The sequence below is a fragment of the Vigna unguiculata genome, chromosome 11, assembly GCF_037176805.1.
Source record: "Vigna unguiculata cultivar grain cowpea cultivar isolate G323 ecotype 2 chromosome 11, ASM3717680v1, whole genome shotgun sequence".
NCBI lineage: Eukaryota > Viridiplantae > Streptophyta > Magnoliopsida > Fabales > Fabaceae > Vigna > Vigna unguiculata.
The window spans coordinates 19,105,077-19,132,608 of NC_140802.1; the positions used below are offsets into that span (position 1 = coordinate 19,105,077).

General features: G+C 32.7%; 1 protein-coding gene across 1 annotated transcript; it reads right to left on the minus strand.

The window, feature by feature from the left end:
* Positions 1–1,271: 1,271 nt before the first annotated feature.
* On the minus strand, positions 1,272–26,373 carry LOC146881606 (uncharacterized). The gene is made up of 6 exons (XM_085669258.1): positions 25,087–26,373; positions 24,211–25,032; positions 18,740–19,132; positions 3,127–3,131; positions 2,229–2,360; positions 1,272–1,569 (listed from the first exon to the last, which is right to left on the minus strand). Exons 1-6 carry the CDS (start codon positions 26,371–26,373, stop codon positions 1,272–1,274), a joined length of 2,937 nt encoding a protein of 978 aa, XP_085525384.1.
* Between the last annotated feature and the right edge of the window lie 1,159 nt (positions 26,374–27,532).

The following is a 27,532-nucleotide window of genomic DNA, read 5'->3' on the forward strand; positions in this document are numbered from 1 at the left end:
CTCATGTCTCCCACTAATGTGCATTCACTCTCAAGAGGCTCCAATGGTTTGTTCATACACATATATTACATTTATTAAGATTGGTACTACCAATACCATGAAATGCACCATTATTACTGTCAATACAAAGCCTATTCTGAATAATGCACTGTTATTACTATCAATACCAATGCAGTACCACAGACTTTAGAAATCGATCACGTGACATTTTTTTGTTTTATTTATTATTATTTTATTATATATATATATATATATATATATATATATATATATATATATATATATATATATATATATATATATATATATGATGTGAAGAAATTCATGATGCGAAAGACTTTTATTTTAGGACACTAGTTAAGGATAATTAATATACATCGAATATCGTAAAAGTTTATTATTAATTATGATATTAAATCAAATTCGACATGATAACCTTCAATACAATTTTATTTTATTTAAAGAATAAAAATGCTCATAAATATTACTGCTATGTTTAATATTTTATGTAATGTTCACGAATAAAAGTTAAAAAACAATTAAATGATAAAATAATTATATTTTAATATTGTTAAAATTTAAAATATAATTAAATATAAAAAGTTTAAATTAATAGAAAAACTAACAAAAAATGGTGTTAAATGTCTAAAATTTCCTTCACATGAATTTAGACAGTTCCTTCACATGAATCAAAATTTCCTTATATAGAACTAACCAAAAAATAAACATAATCACATAAAGAGTCGTTCTGATATATATCTTATATAATGTGTACTTCAGAACTATTGTAGGATACTCATGTTGTTGTCTAACCTATACAAGACGATAGGTATAAATTGTGATTGAAGAACCTGATCCAAGCTAACAAAATGAAATGATAACTTTCTTTCCTAGATATGTCTATAAAAAGTAGATATACAATTCAATTAAAATGGGAGAAAAGCACTAGATAAGTGGTTTTGAAGCCAGTCATGGATTGCAAAACGAAGAGCATAATGGGAACAAGATTGTGAGGGTCAAGCTTATCATTAGTCATTGGTGAGTTGTCATTACCACCATCAAGCCATCATTGTATAGCCTCAGCTTCATAAGTAAAACCATTTACAAGTTCTAGCGGTTAAAACCCGTCACAAATGACATTTCTGACGGTTTAAATAACCGTCAGAATTACGAATGTCAAAAATAGATTGTGACAAAAATATTCTAACTGTTGGTATTGTCAGAAGAAAAAAATAATAGCGGTTAAAAATCGCCACAAAATGTAGTCTAATTTATTTATATTTCATCATATTTTGATGGTTAAAAACTGTCACAAAATACATCATATTTTGACGATTTTGAAGCCAGTCATGGATTGCAGAATGAAGAGCATAATTGGGAACAAGATTGTGAGGCTCAAGCTTATCATTAGTCATTGGTGAGTTGTCATTACTACCATTAAGCCATCCTTGTATAGCCTCGGCTTCATAAGTAAAACCGTCTACAACTACATGTGGATCTCGCATGACTTCCAACAAAGTGGGAACACATGCAGGGAGAATTTTCTTAGATATCTCCACCGATTGGAAACTATATTGCGAGAGAAGAAAACAAATGTAGAGAGAACTATATTGACAATAACAACAAAGAAAATTATGCATCTTATGCTTCGCTATTCAACTGCAGTATGCAAACAATTAAACGCTTGCCTTCTCATGCTTCAGGGGTAAAGGTGATCAACTTTGAGTTTGGGTCACTTGGAGGACCACTGTAAAGGCCCTTAACTCAATAAAACAAGGAGATCCCTAAACTATCATTGTCCTAGAAAATACCAGAAGAATCCTACACACAGTGCTTGCAATTTTAGATGATTATATCAGATCCCCAAGTGTCAGCTGCAAGTTGAATCATCAACCTCCTTGCAAGCTCTTTGACCATGTTGTTAGTGTACTTCTGTCCAAGAGCACATTTACAAATGATGTTGTCGGATAGTTCAAGAAACAACTCACATAGATTCACAGAAAATGCATCTCCCAAGCTTGCTTCGCCTATCTTTTTGACCATATCAAATTAACATTATCTATCTCACCCAAATGGTGGTGCACTCTATTAGAAAACTCAAAATCAGATTTTCTTTTTCACTGTTTCAATTTAATTTTTCTTCAAGCTGTGCATAGAACTAAGTATTATTCATGGTGGAAGCTCAAAATGGTAAACAAGTTATGATGATTTAATTCATGGTATTCTACCTGAAACTGTTGGTGGTGAATATCTGGTGATCACCACTAGTCAAGGAGATGGGATCTCCGACTCCATAAGCACTCCATTCGTCATAGTAATTCCAAAGATCACCCAACTTGAAATACTCCACGCTTTCTCTCCTACAGATGCCACAAACGGTTAAGACTTGTGATCTAAGACTACATACACACAAAAATTAACGACACAAAATTTAGGACAACATACTATTAAGGAAAAATAAAATAAAAAGGAATGAAAAGAAAAGAAAAGGACAAGATTCCCTACTGCAATAGAAGTATCTAAGTGCCACTCATTTGAATTCACCTGTTTCAACTAGAACCATTCATGTCATAAATATACTATTATAGTATCCCACCAGATGAAATATACTGCTAATAAATAATATAAAATGAATAAATAACTAACTATTATGAAAATGGGTAATGGAAATAGACGGACAAAGGAGAAATACCAAACAAATGATGAAATGCTAGTACCTGCAAGAATAATAAGATAGAAATTCATTATAACATCATAAAAAATCAATTACAAAGGAAAGATTGTGTCATAGTTCACTAGATTATGCCATGGCCTAAGGGCCTCATTGTATAGAGAAACTCCAAATATGTAAGAAACACATATTTTATTGTGGACTCATAAGAAGGGCATGAAATGTTTATCAAAGTTTCTTTTTATATAATATAAAATACAAGTACGTAGAGTATAAAGTAATAAATATTTTTTTAATTATTTAACTAAACTAGTATAACTATATTTCAAGGGTACTCAGGTTGATTGGTCTTGGAGTTAAATATATATAACAGGAGAATATATATATATATATATATATATATATATATATATATATATAAGTATTTGACATGCTGCTAGGAAATAATAACATACAGAGTCTGAAAAGTGCATTAACATTAGTCAGGAACCATACAAAGCGTGTTTTATTTAGCAATAAAGAATATAATTGCAAATTATTGTGTATCTAAATTCTAAATCAATAATATATCAACTTTTAACTTACATGTTTTCTATGCCTATGATATCTGTAATTTGAAATTATTCAAATATCTTTAATCGTTTAAAAACAACTCCAAACACTAAGTCTTTGATGACGACAAACAAGAAAATTGGCGGAGCAAACCCAACCTATAGTCTAACTCCTCAAGTAATCCGCCCGGTTCACGTAGACAGATGACTGTGAACAAATATTTTAAAAACTAAAAACCACTCTCAGCTCACCACCTATCCTCCACAAGCCGGACACTCGCCAACCCCTACTAGTGTACATCATTGCCACCGACCACACCGTTAGTGTCGCGCTTGTCCAAGATATAAAAGGCATGCAACATCCTGTCTACTTCGTTAGCAGGACGCTACAAGATCCTGAAACCAGATATCAAATGGTGGAGAAGTTAGCCTTGTCCTTGGTCCACGCAGCTCGCCACCTATGCCCAGACTTCCAAAACCACAGCATCGCCATCAAAACCAACTACCCAATCCAAAAGATATTGCAAAAACCGGACCTAGCAGGACGAATGTCATCCTGGGCCGTCGAGCTATCGGAATTCAACATTCGTTACGAACCCCATGGCCCCATCAAAGCCCAGTGCCTCCTGGATTTTGTTAATGACCTCCAACAAACACCCACAGAGAACTAGTGGACACTTCATGTAGATGGTTCCTCAAATCCGAAAGGTGCCGGTGCTGGCATCGTGTTAGAACGGCCTAACGACATCCTCATTCAGAAATCCCTCCATTTTGCCTTCAAAACATCCAACAACCCAGAAAATTTGGGACAACCCAATGACCCGAATGGGCCCAACGACCAGGAAAATTTGAGTGAGCTCGATGACCTGAACGGGCCAGTGGGCCCGATGACCCGAACGGGCCAAGCGAGCCCAATGACCTGAACGGGTCAAGATGGGCCTGAAAACCCTAACGGGCTAGGCAGGCCCGAAGATCCGAACGTGCCAGGAGGGCCCGAAGACTCGAACGGGCCAGGCGGGCCCGAACACTTGAACGGGTCAGGCGGGCCTGAAGACCCGAAGTGGCCAAGCAAGCCGAAGATCTTAACGTGTCAAGCAGGCCCGAAGACCTGAACGGGCCAGGCGGGCCCAAAGACCCGAACTGGCCAGGCGGGCCCGAAGATCCGAATGGGTCAAGCGGGCCCGAAGACCCGAACGGGCCAAGAGAACCCGGTGACCAAAACAAGTCCGGCAAACCTAATGACCAAAATAGGTCAGGTGGGCCCGAGGACCCGAACGTGCCAAATGGGCCCAAAGAACTGAACGGGCCAAACGAGATCGAAGAACAAAATGGGCTAGGTGGGCCTGATGACCCGAACGGGCACGCCTGGCCCGATTACCCAAACGAGCACAGCGGGCCCGAAGACTCAGATGGACTAGGATGCAAGTGGAAAGAACCAAATGGATTATGAATTTTGAACTTGATCCAAATATTAGGACTGGATTTAAATCTTGATCCAAATATTTGGATCTGGATTTTAAAGAAATCCAAACTAGTTTTGCTAAAGAAATGAATTTAGGTTGAAAATCTAATCCAATTATTTAGATCTAAACTGTATGTGGATTTTATCATTAAAAATCTAATCCATACTCACCCCTATCTCAAACTGAAACAATGGATACAATATCAATCAAGAACACAAGTAAAAAAAAAAACTAACTAACAAATACTATAGAATATAAAAAAATTATCATCATGTACATGTACAAACATTTGGAATTAAAACAACCATTTTAAATTTAAAAAAAAATAAAACATTAATGATACATAATTGGTACAATTAAGATTGACATAACTTTTTGGACACCTTAATTTTGAGTACAATATAATGAAAAAATGTTATCTTTAAGTTTCATTTAACTTCTAAAAATATAAAAAATAATGGTTAAACCATACCAAAAAATAGAAATAAAACCTCATTGACTTCTCCAATTTAAATTACATATATGATTATTTATTTACATATTTGATTCAAATGTTACCCATCTCCAAAATGATTTTTTTAATACACAGTATAATATTATTAAAATTATCTTTTGAATGAAATATATTTATTTTAGTTCTTTTTATATACCAATTTTCAACTCCTTTTCAACAAAATGTATTACAAAAGTATTAAAATCACATTGATTTTCTTGAAAACTAATGAGTTAATATATGAAAAGAAATTTTTTAAATATTTTAAATATTAATTAAAATATTTTTTAATTACCTTTTAAAGAGAAAAATTGTAAAAATTATAGTTCATTGAGTAATAATTTAAAAAATATATTTATAATAAAAATATTATTGAATTATAAAATTATACAATTATATAAATTCTTTCAAATGGCAAGTAAATTTTTTATTAGTGAGTTGTTAAAATAAAATAAAATCTTTAATTAAGAATTAAGAAGGATCAAGAGAAAAATTCTCCCTTGTAACTGCGGTTATTATAATTATTTTTTACCTAACACTCCTAAAATCTTAAATTTTAATGTCAGTTTGATATATAATTTAGTGGCGGTTTGAACCATCACTATTTGTTTTTCGTCAATTAAATAACTGACACGGAATTTGACGTCACAAAGCATCATAATGTTGGTTAATTATAACCGCTAGCAAAAATATTAAAGTCGATTTTAACCACCGTTAAGTAAATTTTAAAAAAGGTATATTTAATACTTAGCGGCAATTGTAATCGTCAGTAAATTCAAAAATTTTAAAAATTTAGCGATTGTTGTATCCAAGTGAATTTTACAAAAATTATATTTAGTACTTGGTGGTTAAAATAATTATATTTAATACCTTAGCTACAGTTGTAACCGCCGGTAAAGTCATATTTTTTTTAAAATAAAAAAACAAAAAACCTAAAATCTATTTATCAAACATGTCAAAGGTGTTCAAATAATATTTATTTACTGACATAGTAGAAAACAATTAAGTGGATAACAATTTCTAAATTAGAAAATACCAATAATGCTACTTCTTTTTGTATATTATACAACAAATTTATAAAAAATTTAAAGTGCTTCAAAACACACATTGGGTTTCAAGTAGAATCAACAACAATCACACGATCACACGATCTGCTCTTGTAAGTGTAAGTCCCAAATCACCAATATGAGACGTCTAGATAAATATAAAAGCTCCAACACCTTGGAAATCCTGAAATCCAAACAATAGGTGACCTATTAGACAAAAGAACATTTAAGGAATTACCAATCTTAGTGATGCCAAATCACTTACATAACCAATACCAATATAATTTCTTGAGGAATTAAAAATGAGTTTTATCAAAAGAATGTAATGGTATATTTTCTCTTGATTGTTGTCTAGTATATACGATTTCATTATTTTAATTTCTTAATCAGTATCCACAGTTAAAGGTAACAATTCTCTTATTACAAGCAGCTGGTTAAATTCTATGTGAAAAGGAAATAAACAAATCTCGTGATTTTATCAGTGTAGAGTTATAAATATACTATTATACGTTGTACTTGAGGAATGCAGAGACTTGTTATGGTTAGACCAGCGAGTAAGTTGTTTCTAAAAACCATGTTTGATTGAAGTGTTTGGGAGAACTTTGTTCTCTGCATGAAAGCCTAACTAGTCTTTTCTAACAGAAAGCTTGCCATGAACAAGGTCTTTCCAAGCTCTGATGTTAAATTGTTTTTGCTACCGGTGTTTCCAAGTAATGAGAATCATACACCTTTTTAAAGAACAAAAAAGTTCGTTATAATTTTTAATTAAGTGAAAATTGCCATAAAGTAAAGGTTACATAATTCATTCATCTTGATCATTAGTGGGTAAAAAGGAAATCTTCGATCATTTTCAAGCATACCGTTATCTCTTTGCTTTTCAATTTTTTTGTGTGAACTGTGTTCTATATTTTGGAACACAAATAATCCTCACTTGTGCTATAGATGAACCAACACGTTTATCCCTGTTAGAAGCATGCTAGGGTTCTTTATAAGGTGTCCCTAAAGTTAAGAAAATTTTGAAAAAAAGAAAATATTAAGACCTTTTGAAAAAAAGAAAATCCAGAGCAACTAACTGTAAAAAAAAGAACCCTATTGTTTCAACCTTCAAATAACACTTTATACTTGAAGAAACAATAGTAACATAAATTAAAGTACACAAGTAGAATACATAAGTGCAGTATAGCAGACTCACCAATGCTAGATCAAATAAATTGGTGAAAGGTGGTAAAATTACCTGGCTTTCCTCCATTCAAAATTTCACTTTCAGCTGGTTCCACACCATATAGTTGGGGGAAACGAAGAAGAAATTGTAAAGTTAGCACAAGAAAACCTATCCCATGATCACTGCTAGCATATTATGCACTATAAAAAAATATACCTTGATGTTTGGATTTTTCTGCTTGAAGAATTTTCTAGCACCTGTTATTGATCCTCCAATTCCTATCTCTGCAACCAAAGCATCAATTTTCTTTCCTGAGTCTCTGCAGATATCAAAGGCCCATTGTCTCATAATAAATCTACAATGATGGAAAATTAATCAGCATACAACCACCAACCTAGAAATATGTTGTGAATAATGAGGTTTGGTACTACTATTTTATGCAAGGAATAAAAGAACACTATATAAAAGAAGACCAAGATTTGAAACATTTAAATAGTGACATACAACCTTCTCGCAGTAATTACATAGAAAAAAAATTAAGTTTTTGTAAAACGTATGATGATGAAACAAAAAATATAGAAAAAAAATTGTTCAAAATGAAATGAGCCTTGGTATTTGACATAAAAGAAATCTTGGTGGTGATAAATGACCAAATGACAATGCAATCATGTAACTCATCTATCTTGGTTTAAGGAAATAAGAAAAAGTGAACAAAATTATTTGGCATCTCAATAGTTGGACTACCAAATCCTACGTCAAAAAAAGTTGTCAAATAAACCATGTGGATTTTAGCAAATAAAAATATAGAAAGAATTGGTTCACAAGGAAAATAATGCCAAGCTTACGTGATACATAAACACTTTCATGCACTCAATACTTGCCACAATTCACCTCATAGTAAGCGTAGGGCAACTTTAATTGTCATGTTTGGATAAAATTTGGATGAGTGCCTTCATGAATTCCGATGCACCAAATGAAGAACAAAGAAATTATTCCCTTCAAAATTCTTTTGTGCTCTCCAACTTTAACCTCAAATTAACACAAACTCAAACCTAAATTTCTAGTTTTTTAAGGCATCCCCCATATTCTAATTAGGCTATATCTTAAATTTCTAGTAAGGCCTTAACCAAAATTCTAATACATACACAACATCAAAATTTTATCCTAATGGTTGTTATTAAACCAATTGGATCACTTGTAAATGGGTCATTGTAAGATCACCTGTATGGTAGATGTCTAGTCTTACAAATCTAATTGAGATGTGCAATCCCAAATGTGAGGAGTGTGAGTCAAAGATCATGTACTGACCAGCGATAAGACCAAAATAGCACACATAAGTAAGCATAAACTAATTTTGAGGCCCAAACTAAATAAAGGAGGATCAAGTTCAAAAAATGAGAATGCATTAACATATTGGTTTGTTATAAGAAATTTTGAATTTTTTAACAACATATCCATGAAATCCAGTGAAACATAAATTCTCAAACACCTATATAACAATAGTTTTCACCTTTGATTGTAGGAACATGTATATAAGATCAATCAGTAACAAACATCTTTTACATGTTTTTGCTCTTCTTTGAATATATAAATGATCCAGAACAAAAATACATAAGTTAGAATATTATCTTCATATCTATGAAGCACACAGGAAAATAAGTTATCGTAATCGTTTAGCGTGAAGAAGCGAAGAACATTGACAACAAGTACTATCAGAGTTTAAACATCTACAGACCCTTATATTGTGTGTGCACAAGTGTAAGAGATTTCGAATATATTTTAAAGTTGAATTTACCTTAGGTGCTAACACAACGATCTCTGTTTTATTGTTGGAACTAGAACCATGGGAAACAGACTTCTAAAAGGATCAAATATCGCTTCCAATCCAACTTTCAACCAAACATCATAACATGATATCCTTAAGAAAAAATAACAGTTTAAGAGAGTTTAAAATTGGAAAAGCAAAGGAGATTCATACATGTATGATTTTTCTTCTTTGATAAATTCATTATAGCTGATCCTATTAAACTATTACATGTTAGAATGGAGAAACTTGAAAATAATATTTAAATTTGGCAGGGATTGATGTGAGGAACTTGACATTGAAAACATGCAATGAAGAAAATCAATTTGAACCAATACAAAAACTCATATCAGTGATTGAAATTAGGGTTTATGAGTATTTGAAACTTCAAAACAAAATGAATTTGAAATGACTTCAAACAAAAATAACTTCGGGAAGAGAAAATCATATTACAGAGAGAAGAAAATGACCTACGTGGGAAAATAACTTCCGTAGAGAGAAGATGGCTTTCGAGGAGAAGAGAAAAAACTTTGAAGAAAAGAAGATAAGATGCTGCCGAAGAATGCATGGCTTACGACGAGAAAAGAAAATGTTTTGAAGGAATAGGAGTGCGGACGAGAAGCGAACGTGGCTTCCAAAAATCTCTGTAGGCATCTGCTCCACCTTTTGATATTACTTATCCACTGGTTTACTATTCATAATGAGAATAGTAGTAAATATCATATAAGATGATACCGTCAGTTTTAAACCGACTAGAAATATCCTATAATTTTTCTCTTTCTTAAAATATAGCATCGTTTCATTATTACCGACTCTATTTAATTGTGACTAAAAAATATTTTTCTGCTAGTGTAGAAAGAAAGAGACAATTATAAAAGATTTGGATGAGTTTAGATAGAGCTATCAAAATGGGTCGCCCGACCCAACTCGGCTCGGCTCACGACGGGTTGGCCACTTAGTGGATCAACCCAATCTGGCTCATTTATTAGCAAGCCAAAAAAATTAGAACCCGACTTGACCCACCACGGGTTGGCGGGTTAAACGGGTTGGCTTACTAGCTCACATAATTAAAAAAAAGAAACACAATATTTTTTCTTCAATCTCAAGAAAACTAAATTATAATTCCGATTAAAATATAAATAAACTTCAATACAATCCAAATAAAATCCCAAATTATGTTAAACTACAAAAATATAAATTACTATCTAACATCAAATCATTATTATCACTTATCAAACTATAATATTAGAATCTTGAATAGATAAATCCACAACATTTTCATCTCTTGAAGCATCTTCTTTATCCCCATCTACAAAATATTATATATATATATATATATATATATATATATATATAATATGATATATACATATATAATATATGTATATATATAACATAATATATACATATATAATATACATAATATACATATAATATATATATATATATATATATATATATATATATATATATATAATATAAGATAATATATATATATATATATATAATATACATATATAATATAATATATATATATATAATATATATACATATAATATATATATATATATATATATATAATATATAATATATATATATATATATATATATATATATATATATATTAATTTAATATTTAAAATTTATTGGCGGGTTGGTGAGCTAACTGGCTCATCACGGGTTCAACCCGAATGAGCCGAGTTTTTAGTGGGCAAGTTCAATTTTAACCCATACTGAAATTTATAATTTTTTTTCAACTCAATCCGACCCGAACCTGTGATGAGCTGGGTTGGCTCGCGGGTTATAACCCATTTTGACGGCTCTACCTGATGATGATCAAAGTTTTATTATATATTTAATTTTTTACTTCATTTTCTTTCAAATAATTTCCCTTACAATTAGTTTATTATTTAATTTTATGTTTCTAACAAATTATACTAAAATTTTAACAAATTAAATTATTTTATCATATACATTTGCTAAAATTAATTCAAGACAAGTCATTTTTTGAATTTATTCATTGTTTGCTACACATCTATTACTAATTTTCAAAACTAAAATTTTATTACTAAGTAATTATTTTTTTAATTATTAACTTTAATTTAAATCAATAATAACATCAACAAATAATTATCTAATTTGAATTTGAATTTGAATTTTTTTAATTTTATAAGTTTTGTATTTTAAAATTTTTATAAAATTTCACTAAGAATTTTTATACTTCCTTGAAAAAAAAAATTCAATCCAACAATTGAAAATAAATAAAAGAATAAAAGAATTTTGTACTAATTGATTCTTCAAATGACAAGTGTAATAGATATTTTAAAATTATTTTAAATATTAAGACTATTGTAATAGATAGATTCTAACCTAAATAAAAATATAATCTATATTTTAAAAACTTATTTTTAAAATCCTTTAAATATTAAAATCTGTTTAACTATGTACATATATGCACGTTCTAGTAAAACAAACAAACAAAAAAAATATGATGAGCACATTTTTCTAATTTATAATATATGTTCAAATAAAGTAATGAAAATAAATATAAATGGATTGAGAATAAGATATGTGATTTTCACTGTTTTGAAAACATTTAAGTTAAATTTTAAATATGAATTTTTAAACATTTTCTATTATTTTTTTTATCCATCTTTATATACTTTTCACTTTTTTTCATTACAGTATTTAAATAAGAGAAGGGTGTGAATGAAATATATGAATTTGTAAACTTAAAAAAATATTCCGTTAAGAGAAAAACTTAAAATGTTGGACTACATCAACTTCATTTCTTTTGAAAATTTTATTATATATTTGATTTTTTACTTCATTTTTTTCAAAGAATTTCATTTACAATCAGTTTATTATTTAATTTTTTTTCTAACAAATTATACTAAATTTTTAACAAATTAAATTATTTTATCATATATATTTGCTAAATTTAATTCAAATCAAGTCAATTTTGACTTTATTTATTGTTTGCTACACATTTATTACTCTTCTTTTTGTATAAATATAAATCCTTTTTTAGAAGAAACAGTGGATAGAATATCAATTTAGAACACAAATAAAAAAAACTAACTAACAGATACTATACAATATAAAAAATTATCATCCTGTACATTACATGTACATGGGCAAACATTTGGATATAAAACAACCATTTTAAACTTTAGAAAAAAAATAAAACATTAATATGCATAACTGATATAATTAAGAATGACATAACTTTTGGACACCTTAATTTTGAGTAGAATATAAAGAAAAATGTTATCTTTAAGTTTCATTTGACTCCTAACAATATAAACAATAATGGTTAAACCATACCAAAAACTAAAAATAAAATCTAATTGGCTTTTCAAATTTAAATTACATACATGATTATTTGTTCTCATATTTGACCCAAATGGTCCTCATCTCCAAAATGATTTTTTAAATCCACAATAATAATATTAAAATTACCTTTTGAATTAAATATATAATTTTTAGTTATTTTTATATACAATTTTTCAACTCCTCTTCAACAAAATGTATTACAAAAGTATTAAAATTACATTGATTTTCATGAAAAACAATGAGTTAATATACGAAAAAAGAAATTTGAAATATTTAAAATATTAATTAAAATAATTAACATAAGAATAAAGAAGAAATGTAAATAAATACTTTTTAGAGAGAAAAACTGTAAAAATTATACTTCATTGAGTAGTAATTTAAAAAATATATTTATAATAAAAATATTACTGAAATATAAAATTATACGCCTATATAAATTATTTCAAATGGCAAATAAATCTTTTATTAATGAGTTGTTAAAATGAAATAAAATCTTTAATTAAGAATTAAGAAGGATCATGAGAAAAGTTTTCGATTGTAACTAGGGATGTCAACGGGGTGCGGGCAGGTAAAGTACATGTAGTAGCTCTCTCATACCTTAACCGTTGGATAAATATGTGTCATGTACTCGTATCTATATTTGTCGGGTATCCGTTATGCGGGTACTTGCATAATTTTTTAATATTTACACGGGTACTTGCGGGTATTAAAATAAAATAAAAGTGAATATTTAAAAATATATTTTAATTGTAAATTCAAATAAAATACAATACATAACATTCATAAATTTTAAACAAAGTCCATAAAATAAATAAATTTCCTTAATTTTTATGTTTTTTTTTATGTACTATTTTTTTTGTAATACGGTGTAACCTTCTCAAATAAATATTTTTATCTTTAGTTATTTTTACATATATCAAATTTTTAACTCTACATTTATTAATATGTTGAAATCAAAATGTAATACAAAAGAATTAAAGTCATACGGAATTTGATAAAAAACAACGAGTTAATATATTAAAAGAGAAATTTAAAAATATTTAAAATATCAATTAAAATAATATTGAAGATAAAATGTAAATAAATATGTTTTAGGGAATAAAATATTGAAAATTCTAATTCACATGGTTTCCAATTTAAAAATATATATTTTATATAAAAAAAATATTTAATTATAAGATTCTATACTTATTATTCTTCAAATAGTAATGGAGTCCATTTTATTAGTGACTTTGTTAAAAAAATTTAAACCTTTAATTTATAAATTTTATGAGAGAAATTATCTCTTGTAATAATTATTTGTTTTTTTTGCTAATTTCATTACTAAAAACTATTCTGCCTTCCTTGTTCAACAGCGGCATCTCCTAAGTCTTCTCCATTTGAAATTCTTTAAACCTAGTTTAATTTTATTTTTAATTGTGGTTTATTAACTTAGAAGCGTAAATTAATTATCGTGAGGGTTAGAGATAAAATGCCAAGGATTTTGCATTTAAATTAATTATTTGGGAAGAGAAATTAAATAAAGGTTATTTTTATTTGAGAATGCATGCTTGATTTGACTTTATTTGAATGTATGTTTTGACTGTTGCTCTTGGTTTGCATATATATTATATAATTAAACCATGGAAATATATCATATTATGTCACTAAGTGTGAACAAGGTCTTTTAAAAGATATTTATGACATTGCGTAATTGCACCATAACATGTGTCAAAGTTTTATTCACAGTGTTTAACATGCCATTACATGTGTGCTGCAATTTCATTTTGATCATGATGTTAAAACAAATATGTCTAATATTCAACTAAGATAGTGGTGAATTGGTTATTGAATCTTTTACTGATTTTAAATGAATCTTGAAAGTTTCTTTAATCTTTATACTCCAAATAATCAGTTTTATAGTTCTGTGTTAATGAAATGTGTAAAGCAATTGAGAAATGTTGGTATCGCGCAGCGGAATGACTAAACAATGGTCAAAAATCAAGAGGGGGGGTGAATTGGATTTTTAAAATTCTTGACAGGTTTTAAAATTTTTCTCAAAAAATTTAATTAATTAACTTAAAGTAATAGTTACTTTAAATGCAAGTGCAGATAAATAAAGAGTTTAAGGGAAGAGGAGCACACTGATATTTATACTGGTTCGGATCAAAAGACCCTACGTCCAGTTGTTAATCTCTTAAACAAGGAGATTAACTCAATCACTATAATAATCAAAATTACAACAGATTATATGAGAGAAAAGATTAGAAAACACCTCTCTTGAACAACCACAAGATATGAACAAAACTCCCCCTGAATCTCACAGAGGAGGACCAGCTTTCCTAGCAACAGCACAACACTCAATCTTCTAAGAACTCACTTAGAAAAAGTTATCGCTCACTCACACTAGGTTTTTCAAGCTTTCTTTAAGAATCTCACAGAGCCACACTTTGCAGTCACAGCCAAAGAACTCTGAATCTTAAAAAGGTGTTTTTGAAGTTGAACTGCAGTTCCTTAAATAGAGTTCTCGAAATTTAGGTTTAAGAATAGAGCCGTTATGTTCCAACTGCCAAGGATAATCGATTATCACTAAGGATAATCGATTATTCCAGTAGGTTTTCGAAATTTAAGTTAAAAACTGAATCTTTATGTTTCAACTGCCAACGATAATCGATTATTCCAGTAGGTTTCCTGAAAAGTAAATTTTGAACAGGATAATCGATTATTTCAGGAGATAATTGATTATTTCAGGAGATAATCGATTATTCCAGTAGGTTTTCGAAAAATACAAGTTCTGCACAGATAATCGATTATCAATAGTGATAATCGATTATCACTGTAGTTTTTCTAAAAATAAGAAACCTTCTAGAAAGACGAATGCCATGCTGCTGATTCTAAGTTTAATTAAACTATTCTACAATACACTTATTTTATTTTACAAGATAACATTTGCATAATTGAACACTTTGTCTTCATCTTGATCATCATTCAAAATCACTTGACTTCCTTCTTTTTGCCAACAAGAAAGGCATAAAAGATGAGAGAAACAAAGAACACAACAATTTATACTGGTTCGATTCAATACGTCTAGTCTTCTCCTAAGCAACCCACTTAGGAGGATTTCACTAAATCAATAGAGATACAAGAATTACAAGAGCATCTATACAATTCAAGACCCTAAAGACTAAGGAGCTTGATCTACAAATCAAGAACTCCCCCTAGATGCAATGCATCCACCTAATTGCACCTAGACCTTCATTTCACACAGTGAATCAATTGTAAACAGAAATACAATAAGAAAGGAATAGGAACGAATACACCTAGTGGATGTGTAGATTTTTCACTTGATCCTAGATCCAAGCTTGACCCATCAAGGTTGAATCCACCATCAATCTTCTTGAAGGTTCACTTGAATGATCTCTCAAGAAAGCACAAGAACTCTATAGATCTCAGAAAAACAGTCTCTCAATTCGTAATTCAGTAATTCAGTTAGTTTTCTCTCCATCTTTAAAAATGATTTCAAAACTAATTTTATACCAGAGTTCTGCTGCAGTGACTAATAGATTAGGAATTTACCTAATAGATTATCGTGAGTGTATTTTCACTGCATCAATGCAGTGCCCTCATCTAATCTATTAGTTAAGTAGCTAATCTATTCACGAGTTCACATTCAAGAGTTTCATGGTTGACACAATTTGATGCAAACTTGTTTTACATGTAATACTTGATCTATAACACCTAATGCAAAAGATAGAAAATGAGGACTAAGCCTAAACCAGTGATGCACATGATGCATAGCCTTAGACATCATCAAAACCATCTTCACTTGAGTTGAACAAGCTCCCCCTTTCAACAATCTCCCCTTCTTTTTATGATGGCCAAAATGTGTCCTGCAACATAGAGACAAAAAAACAACCTTTCTCCCCCTTTGGACATTAGCAAAAAGAGTAGTAACATTTAAGATCACCTCATAGAGTATAACAGTTTATTCATGGCAGCAGGGGTTAAGCATATGTGAAATGATATGTATGAGCGGCAAACATAAGTACCAAATACAAGCAGCAAAGATAAACAGCACACAAAACAAGCATAAACCAATGAGCAAGTATTGATTGCATGAGTAGATCCAACAATAGTATCTCTGAGTGCATACAGGCATAAATCATATGAGCAATTAAGTAGTGCAGTATCAGAGTGCAAAGTATGAAGACATCAGAGTGCATACAATCAGTTAAGGATTATAATACTAGTAGATGACTAATCTAATGAATTATGTATTATTCAGAAGCAAATGAGCCATAACAGGAAAACAATAATCGATTAGAGAATTACCTAATGGATTAGCTAGCAAGTAAAACACATAATATAAATCAGCAGAATGTGGTTTAATAACAATAAGGGTACGCAATTTCACTCACATTATCAAAACATAGTATAATATCAACTCATGCATCTCAACAAAAGGTGATTTAGTAGCAATCAAGGCACATAATTTTAATCAAGCCCTCAAAACATACAATCACAACAACAATCAATTTTAATCAATTTGAAGCTATTCTAATTGATTAATTTATGCGGAAATATGAAAAATGCACATTTTACTTCCTTTTTAGTGAACAAACATATAGTAAATTCAAAATATGGGAGTACTTCAACCAACAATTGTTCTTGATCACAATGGAAGAGGCACTTTTCACCTTGGCAATGCCTAAAATTTGACCTTTGTTATTATCACCTCTTGTAACATGACTATTAATTGGCTTTGTAAGATATCCTTTAGGTACCCATTTGCACTCTCCTTTAGAAACCCCACAATTTTTAAAATAGTAGGAATTTGATGCATGACCAAATTTAGAATAGTAGGAGCAAATAGCAGATGTTGCTTTACTCATATTTAGAAAATTTCCGGTGCCTAATGGATTAAATTTGCCATTGTAACCTATTCCCTCTTTATTAAGTACACTTGATATCGCTGTCGTTAGGCGATCAAATTACCACTACTTTAGCAACTTCAGTATTGCCAGTTAGTAGTGAACAAAATAGTTAGGATTAAGATAACCCTGAGTCGTCTCACAACGAATACGGAATTGATCTCAAATATTTGATTCTTAAAAATGCAATTAAAACTAGCAATTATAAAAATAGGGGGTTTTGATATGCAAAGAAAATAACACGGAAGATTGTAAACACAGTAATAGTAAATAGGTCAATTCCACTGCTTTTTCTAAATAAGATTCTTCATTGGTTATCTAGAGATTATTGTTAAATTAATTATTGTTGTTGTTTTACAAATCAATCAATGTAAAGACTCAATTCATTTGTTGGCATCCTCACTTTTAATCAAAGTACAGTCTCAATTAAAAGTGAGAATTGTTAGATTATCCATAGTAAATTCAATCAAAGTACAGTCTCAATTAATTTTACTATGCCTAATCATGTCTATTCCTTTGTTTCTTTACCAAATAGAAAACTTAATTAATCAAAGTAAAGTCTTGACTAATTTTAGTTAAAGTAATTACCTCTAATCAAATTAAAGTCTCAATTATTGGCAAAAACTTATTTAATCAAATGAAAGTTTCTAAACAAAATCAAAGTAAAGTCTCAATTTAATTTAAAAACCTTTTAACTCATATGATTAGCATGCATGTAGATTTTAAATCATTATTTTCTATTCGATTAAGAAGCAAAGGACATAGATAAACAAAAACCACAACAATAATCAAAATAACAAAACATATAAATTCATCTAACATCAGAATCCATTTAAGAAATTACAGTGGAATCAACCTTAAAAGCTTAGCCCTCCATGGCTTTGATGGAATACATGATGATATGAAAGAAAGAAAATGAAAGAAAGAATGAGAGATGTGGTGGAGACGGTATCTGCCAAAACCAGAGAGTTCTAAGTGTCTAAGCTGTAAGCTGTCAGTCGTCAGTCCCCCATTTCTGCTCCCTTAAGTCTCTTTATATAGGCTTCCACTGGACTTTGGGCTTTATCTGTCAGTTGCTAAAATCTTTTATTTTTATTTAATTAATTAGCAACTTATTTTCTGTCCAATTTCCAATTCTGCCCCTCTTATTTAAGCATTTTTACCAAATTGACCAGAATTTGACCAGAGTTTGACCAGTTTGACCAGAGTTTGACCAGTTGACTGCCTATCAGATGCTGACACGTGGCAGTGCAGATTCTCTCCAGAATTAGGGTTTCACTCTCACACTCTTCTCCTTGGTTACGTGACTGACGGCGGCTGCTGCCGTTTTCCGGCGAACTCTTCTTCTCCGATCTGGTGCACGGTGTACGACAATGGTGGCGCATTGCGGTCTGTGGTGGCGCGAATGAAGAAGCTTCGCGGAACAAGCTTCGCAGAGGCGTGGTGGTGTGCGATGGCTGCGGAAGCTGCTGCCATTGTTGTGCGTGAGGAAGAAGAACTCGCTGGTGGCTCGCGCGTTTGCAGGTGCAGTGGTGAAGATGGTGGTGGCGAGAAGATGGAAGAACTCGTGCTTTGATGGATGCGTGAACGAAGAAGATGATGGAGAGAAAATGGAAAATGGAGGTGCTGCGTCGCGGTGGTTCTGCAGTTTCCGGCGAGTTTCAGTGGTGACCGGCGAGGTTGGCGGCGGCGGCTGCTGTGGAGGGTGGAAGGGAAACTAGGGTTAGGGTTTCATGTGTGAGATGGAGGAGATGATGACGTGGCAAGATCTGATTGGTTAATTTGGTGAGGGTAGGATTATGACACGTGGCTTGTTTTGGTTGGCTAATTTTAAGAGGTGGGGATTGCCACATGGCATAATTTGGTTGAGTGAAGTTTAAGTGGTAGGAGGGGTGCAACTTAGTGAAAACTGGGGGTGCAGAATAGGTTTTTGTGGTCCACTTTAAAAGGAGTGTGCAAGTAAAAATTGGGGGTGCATTTAGCTCCTGATTTATTCTTTTTCAGAATTTCTTGATTTTGGACTTATTTTGTAACTTTGAATATTTTAAAATCACACTATTAATTGACCAAAAATAAATCCCAGCTGCATTAACAAACGTTAGAATATCCAATAATATTTTATGCAACTAAAATCAATTTTTACGCCACTTTTACCAAACTTACTCAATAAATCCAATAATCACAAATCCTAATTAAATCAATCTTTAAGCACAGAAAATTCAATTAAATCCCCAAATTTAAATATTAAATGAGGGCAAAAATTTGAACTCATCACACACCCACACTTATCCTTTTGCACTCCTGGGCAAAATTTAACAATTTCAAAACTTTTTTCTGAGGTCTTTTATTCCATATTTTCAGTGGATTAAAGAAATGAATACCAATGGAAACAGATCAATCTTCTAGAAATCATGTTGTCACGCATAAACAAATGGATAAAATTCTGTTTTTCACACATGAGTTAATCTTTTGAGTTTACAAGATAATCAAATATGAAAGAGAAACACTCAAGTTAAATATATATTTTCTCACCAAGTTTCGCTCAAGTGTTTTGGCTTGTGTTTTCACTCAAAATACCCATGCAAGTAAACACTCTCAATGCTTAGCAAGACTCTAATATTCACAGCTTTCAGAAAACATGCATTCAAAAATCATGAGGACTTTTCACAGGTTATAATGAGGCCAAGGCAAAGGTAGGAAAAACTTTAGGATTTGTGTGTTTTTGAAATAGAAAGGAAGAAAGAGTTATGGAGCATAGTTTCAAAAACAATCCCCCCTTTTTTTTTTTCTTTTATCCTTTGTTGCTCTTTTTTTTTTTTAGACAACAATCATTTTTCATTTCAACACTCTGTCATCAACAATTATTTTCCTTTTTGCCATTTTTATAACTTTGTGGGGGAAATACTCACCCCCACACTTTATTCCTCAACCAATCTCAACATAATCCACTAGCTCCTTCTTTCTCCCTAAGGTAAGGACAAACATGGTCTTTTTCTTTTTAAGGTTTAACAATATGCTCAAAACAAGAAAAAGAGGTTTAAACTCAAGGGGCTACCAATGGATCAATGTCATGGTTAGCTTATTTGGCCAAGTAGCTAAAAACAAGAAATGCCTCAGTCATATCAAATCATGCATGTTCACCTAAGATGCAAAACAACAGAATCAAGCTAAACATTTAAGTACCAACAAGACATGAGCAAATCACACAAGAAAAATAGGAATGACACATGGTAGTTCATCCTTACAATAAAGCTCAAAACTCACAAGGTCAAAAACTCTTTCACAAAAGATTTATTCCAGAAACTCTCAAATCAACTCAATCAAGTAAATCACAGAAAACAATCCACTCATAGCACATGACTTTTATTTTCCCAGAATTATGACCGTTCCAATTAGTAAATCAAATCCAAAAATCCAATGTCAATATGTTTTATTGAAAGCAAAAACCTTTTTTCTTTTTTTTTTTAAATAAAAACAAACAGAAAACAAAATTAGAAAAGGAAAAACAAAACAAATAGAAAACAAAAACAGAAAGGGGGAAATCTCCCCACACCCCCACACTTTATCCATGCATTGTCCTCAATGTATTCAATATGTATAAAATGCAAAGAAAAAGTATGAAGTGTACTTACCTCCTCAAGGTGGAAGGTAGGAGGGAGAAGTCAAGTTCATCCCATCCATCGTCTTATTCAGCATATCTTGATTTTCATTGAATATCCGAAGACGATGCCCATTAACTTTAAAAGTTCTTGCTGAAGATTCTTCCTTGATCTCCACTGCTCCATAAGGGAAGACTTCTGTAACAATGTATGGTCCTTCCCAAGTAGAATGCAACTTACCACTCATGTGACCAAGCTTGGATTTGTATAGTAACACCTTCTGGCCTACCTTGAAATCCTTTCTAGCCACAAGCTTTTGGTCATGGAACTTCTTGGTTTTCTCTTTGTAGAACTTTGAATTTTCATAGGCTGCAAGCCTAATCTCCTCTAATTCTTGCAACTGAAGTTTTCGCTCATTTCCTGCTTCTTCCAAATCCAAGTTGCATGCTTTCACGGCCCAATAGGCCCGATGTTCAATCTCCACAGGTAGATGACAAGCCTTTCCAAAAACCACCCTGAAAGGTGACATACCTATAGGTGTTTTGTAGGCTGTCCTGTGTGCCCAAAGTGCTTCATCCAATCTTGTGGCCCAATCCTTTCGACTAGGCTTCACTACTTTCTCTAGTATCTTTTTAATCTCCCTGTTAGAGATCTCTGCTTGCCCATTAGTTTGGGGGTGATATGGTGTAGCAATGCGATGTGTCACCCCATACTTCTTCAACATGTTCTCAAGTAGCCTATTACAGAAATGAGTCCCCTGATCACTGATGATGGCTCGTGGTATCCCAAATCTGCAGAAAATGTTAGACCTGACAAAACTCATAACAACTCGAGAATCATTAGTCCTTGTAGCTATGGCTTCCACCCATTTGGAGACATAGTCTACAACAAGCAAAATATAAGAAAACCCAAAAGAAGGAGGAAAAGGACCCATAAAATCAATACCCCAAATATCAAATACCTCACAATACAGCATGGGTTGTTGAGGCATTTCATCCCTTCTTGTAATGGATCTGGCTGCCCTTTGGCACTGCTCACAATTTTCATATACCCTCTGTGCATCTTTAAAAATGGTAGGCCAATATAATCCACAATCCAACACCTTCCTACCTGTTCTTTGTGTGCCATAATGTCCACCAAAAGGAGACGAATGACAGAACTCAAGCACATGAGGTATTTCGATATCTGGAACACACCTCCTTATGACTTGGTCACTACCAATACGCCATAAGATTGGGTCTTCCCAGATATAGTACTTTGCCTCACTTTTTAGCTTGATTCTTTCATATTTGGAGAAGGAAGGAGGAATAGCAGAAACAACCAAATAGTTAACAATATCAGCAAACCAAGGTTCAGGAAACATACCTTTCATAGCAGTCAATGCTAGGAGGACTTCATCAGGAAAGTCATCCTTAATAGGAATGTTATCTTCTCCATTTTCAATCCTGCTAAGATGATCGGCTACCAAGTTATGTGCTCCACTTCTGTCTAGAATCTCAATGTCAAACTCTTGGAGCAGTAGCATCCATCTGATCAACCTTGGTTTCGAATCTGCTTTCTTCAGAAGGAATTTTAATGCTGCATGATCAGTATAAACAATTACCTTGGAACCAAGTATATACGGTCTGAATTTGTCCAAGGCAAACACAACAGCCAATAATTCCTTCTCAGTCGTGGTGGAGTTGGCCTACGCTGTATCCAATGTTCTGGAAGCATAATATATCACATGTGATAGCTTCCCATCTTTTTGTGCAAGCACCGCTCCTACTGCAAAGTTTGATGCATCACACATCAGCTCGAATGGTAATGTCCAGTTAGGTGGCTGGATGATAGGAGTGGTGGTAAGCGCCTTTTTCAATGTATCAAACGCATCTTTGCACCTCTCTCCAAAGTCAAATACTACATCCTTTTGCAATAAGTTGGAGAGAGGGTTGGCTATCCTGCTGAAGTCCTTGATAAACCTCCTGTAAAATCCTGCATGTCCAAGAAAAGATTGAACCTCTTTCACAGAAGAGGGGTAAGGCAATTGTGAAATAATATCTATTTTAGCAGGATCTACAGATATACCATTCTTGGAAACAACGTGGCCTAAAATTATACCTTGTTCCACCATAAAATGACATTTTTCAAAATTTAGAACAAGGTTAGTTTCTTCACATCTCTCCAAGACTCTAGCAAGATTAGACAAGCAATGATCAAAAGATGAACCATATACACTAAAATCATCCATAAAAACCTCAATACAATGCTCCAACAAATCTATAAAAATACTCATCATACATCGCTGAAATGTTCCAGGAGCATTGCAAAGGCCAAATGGCATTTTCCTATAAGCATATGTACCGAATGGACAAGTAAAAGTAGTCTTATGTTGATCCTCTAGGGCAATACAAATCTGAAAATACCCAGAGAATCCATCAAGAAAACAGTAATGAGATTTACCTGCTAATCGGTCTAACATCTGGTCCATGAATGGTAAGGGAAAGTGGTCCTTCCTGGTGGCCTGGTTTAGTCTTCTATAATCAATACAGATCCTCCAGCTATTCTGAATACGAGTAGGAATCAACTCGTTCTTCTCATTCTTGACCACGGTGATCCCAGATTTCTTGGGGACCACATATACAGGACTCACCCAAGTGCTGTCAGAAATGGGATATATAATACCTGCTTGTAGCAACTTGGTGACTTCTTTCTTCACAACCTCCATCAGTTGAGGATTCAGTCTCCTCTGAGGTTGCCTCACTGGCTTAGCATCCTCCTCCAAGAGTATTCTGTGCATGCAGAAAGAAGGACTAATACCAGGAATATCTGCCAAAGTCCATCCTATTGCTCGCTTGTGATCTTTGATAACCTGCAATAGCTTTTGTTCCTGCTCGTCAGTAAGCAAGGCAGATATAATAACAGGGAGTTTCCCATCCCTCTCAAGATAAACATATTTCAAATGAGATGGTAAAGGTTTCAACTCCAAAGTGGGTGGCTGTTCCACAAATGGCAACATTTTATTGCCTAAGGTAATTTCAGCCACCTCAGCATCACACTTGGACGCCACAGAGGTATCAAATAGTGACACCGCGTCCTCAACATCACCTGTTTTACAATTTTCTCTTTCGTCTAAAATTGAGCCCGAAATATTCGAAAGAGAAAAATCCAAAGAAGAAGAAAAACCAGATAAAACGTCCAAAAGTCCAAAAGCATAATTGTTCACTACATTACTCAATAAATCAATACAAAACAAAGAATGGTCTTCAATTGGGTGCTTCATGGCTTCTAGCACGTTGAACTGCACCTTCTCATCTCCTATCTCCATAGTCAAGGATCCTGCATGCACGTCTATCTTGGTACGTGCTGTCATCATGAATGGTCTTCCCAAGATGATTGTGGTTGAACTCATTCCTTCATCATCCTTCATGTCCAAGATATAAAAATCTGCAGGAAAAATTAATTTGTCCACACGGACAAGCACATCTTCTAGCACACCTGCAGGGTTAACTGTGCTACGGTTGGCCAATTGAATGACCACACCAGTAGACTTAAGAGGTCCAAGATGAAGTGAAGTAAAAACAGATAAAGGCATTACATTAATAGAAGCTCCTAAATCTAACATAGCATTGTCAAACTTAGTACTTCCTATAATGCAGGGAACAGAAAACATACCTGGATCCTTACACTTTTGCGGCATTCTGACTGCAGGCTTCTTAATTAAGCTAGAGACATTTCTTCCCATGTTCACTACCTCTTTGTCCATAATACGCCTTTTATGTGTACATAATTCTTTGAGAAACTTGGCGTATTTAGGAATTTGTCTTACAGCATCCAACAAAGGGATGTTTATCTCCACTTTCTTGAAAGTATTCAGGATTTCTTTGTCTAACTCCTCCATCTTTTTAGTTTTTGGTTTCAAACGGTTTGGATAGGGAGGAGGAGGAGAATAAGGAGAAGGATTTTCAGAGGAAGTATTAGGGGATACCAACCTGGAGTTATCATTGGGTGTAGGCATCTCAGATGTTACTTGTGTTGCTTCATCTGATCTTCCTCTTTCATCATTAGGTACAACTTCATTGTCCTTATCTTCATCTTCTTGGGCATCTCCAAGACCTTGTATTTGCTTACCCGATCTTAAAGTAATAGCACTTACATTTCTCGGGTTGATTACAGTTTGTGCAGGCAAATTGCTTGAGCCTTGTTGAGACTTCATCTGATTTAACTCATTTGCCATTTGTCCAATCTGATTTTGCAAATTCTGATTGGTTGCTTCCATTGTCTGTTTCAACTCATTGATTTGTCCCTTCATCATGTCAGCCATCATTTTCATCATTGCCTCCATGTTTGAATCACCAGAGGTTGCCGCTGGTTGTGGTTGTTGCCTCTGTTGAGGTGGAACATAGACTTGTTGGTGTTGAGGCTGTTGATTTCCCCATTTCTGGCTGGGATATTCCTTCCAATCTGGGTTGTACTTGTTGGAGGACAAATCATGGTTGTATTGCTGCCGAGGTGGTCTATTATTGCCATAGATGTTTGCAGCATATGCCTGAGGTTGTTCATTGTCTAATGTACCTGTCTCTTTTAACATAGAACAAGCCTCTGTAGGATGATTAGTAGAAGCACAAATTCCACATAAAGTAGAAGGGATAGGCTTTTTCTGTAAGTCTGTCAAGGTCCTTACCATGGCTGCTAAGTCATCCAACTTCCCTTCTAATTTCTTGTGATCTGCAACATATGAAGCTTCTACTCCATGGGTTCCCTTTAATAGAGTTATAGAATTACTCCTTGTGGAAAATTGTTGATGGTTTGACGCCATAGTTTCAATCAATTGTCTTGCATTTGTTGGCGTTTTGTCCACCAATGACCCTCCACTTGCAGCATCTATCATTTGTCTATCCATGATACTCAATCCCTCATAAAAGTATTGAATGAGGAGATGCTCGTTTATTTGGTGATGAGGACAGGAAGCACACAACTTTTTGAATCTCTCCCAATACTCGTGAAGACTTTCTCTTTCTTGTTGCCTTATCCCATAAATATCTTTGCGAATAGCAGCAACTCTAGATGCTGGAAAAAACTTTTCCAGAAATAATCTTTTCAGAGTCTCCCAAGTATTGATGGATCCTGGCGGAAGGCAGTATAACCAATTCTTAGCGGCATCTTGCAGTGAGAATGGAAAAGCCTTAAGCTTGATATGCTCCTCTGTCACTGTTGTAGGTCTCATGGATGAACAAACAACATGAAATTCCTTCAAATGATGGTACGGGTCTTCTCCTGCTAATCCATGGAATTTGGGTAAAAGATGGATTAACCCAGACTTAAGCTCACATTCTCCATCTAGATATTGGATGCACATGTTTTGTGTAATTGCTGCATCTGGTGAAGCCAACTCTCTTATTGTTCTTTCTTCCATTCTATCTTCTTGAAATTCTGGTTCAGGTGATGGATCAGAAGATATGTTAATCACCGGAGGTGATTCTAGTGGTACACTTTCAGTGGTAGGTTCAGATGATGATGGTGCTCCTTCAGTAGAACACCTGAGTTCAAGTCTCCTACGTGATTTACGCAAGTTCCTTTCAAGTTCTGAATCAAATTGATAAAATTGACCCGGATTGGCCCGAGTCATGCACTATGCAAGTCCACCTGGAAGTCTTTCCCTGTGTGTTTTTTTTTTCTTCCTATTCTTGTTTTGGAGAAAGATTTCAAGAAAGAAATGAGTTAAGATGTCGTTGGGTCTACTCCCAAGAAAGAGAGGTGCGTCACAATGGACAACTTAAATACCAAGTCTTTCCTAGACAGAGTTTTCCAAACTAGTCTCAAAAATTTCATAAAAGAAATTCTTAATCAAAACAAAAATAGAACTTTGCTTGGAATATATTAACAGAAAACTAGATACTACAAAATAACAAACTATATCAAACGTATATGCGTAAAATAAATAAATAAAAAAAATAAAAAATAAAATAAAATAAAATAAATAAAAACAGAATCAAAATAAAAGAAATACTAACCGTATTCCCCGGCAACGGCGCCAAATTTGATATCGCTGTCGTTAGGCGATCAAATTACCACTACTTTAGCAACTTCAGTATTGCCAGTTAGTAGTGAACAAAATAGTTAGGGTTAAGATAACCCTGAGTCGTCTCACAACGAATACGGAATTGATCTCAAATATTTGATTCTTAAAAATGCAATTAAAACTAGCAATTATAAAAATAGGGGGTTTTGATATGCAAAGAAAATAACACGGAAGATTGTAAACACAGTAATAGTAAATAGGTCAATTCCACTGCTTTTTCTAAATAAGATTCTTCATTGGTTATCTAGAGATTATTGTTAAATTAATTATTGTTGTTGTTTTACAAATCAATCAATGTAAAGACTCAATTCATTTGTTGGCATCCTCACTTTTAATCAAAGTACAGTCTCAATTAAAAGTGAGAATTGTTAGATTATCCATAGTAAATTCAATCAAAGTATAGTCTCAATTAATTTTACTATGCCTAATCATGTCT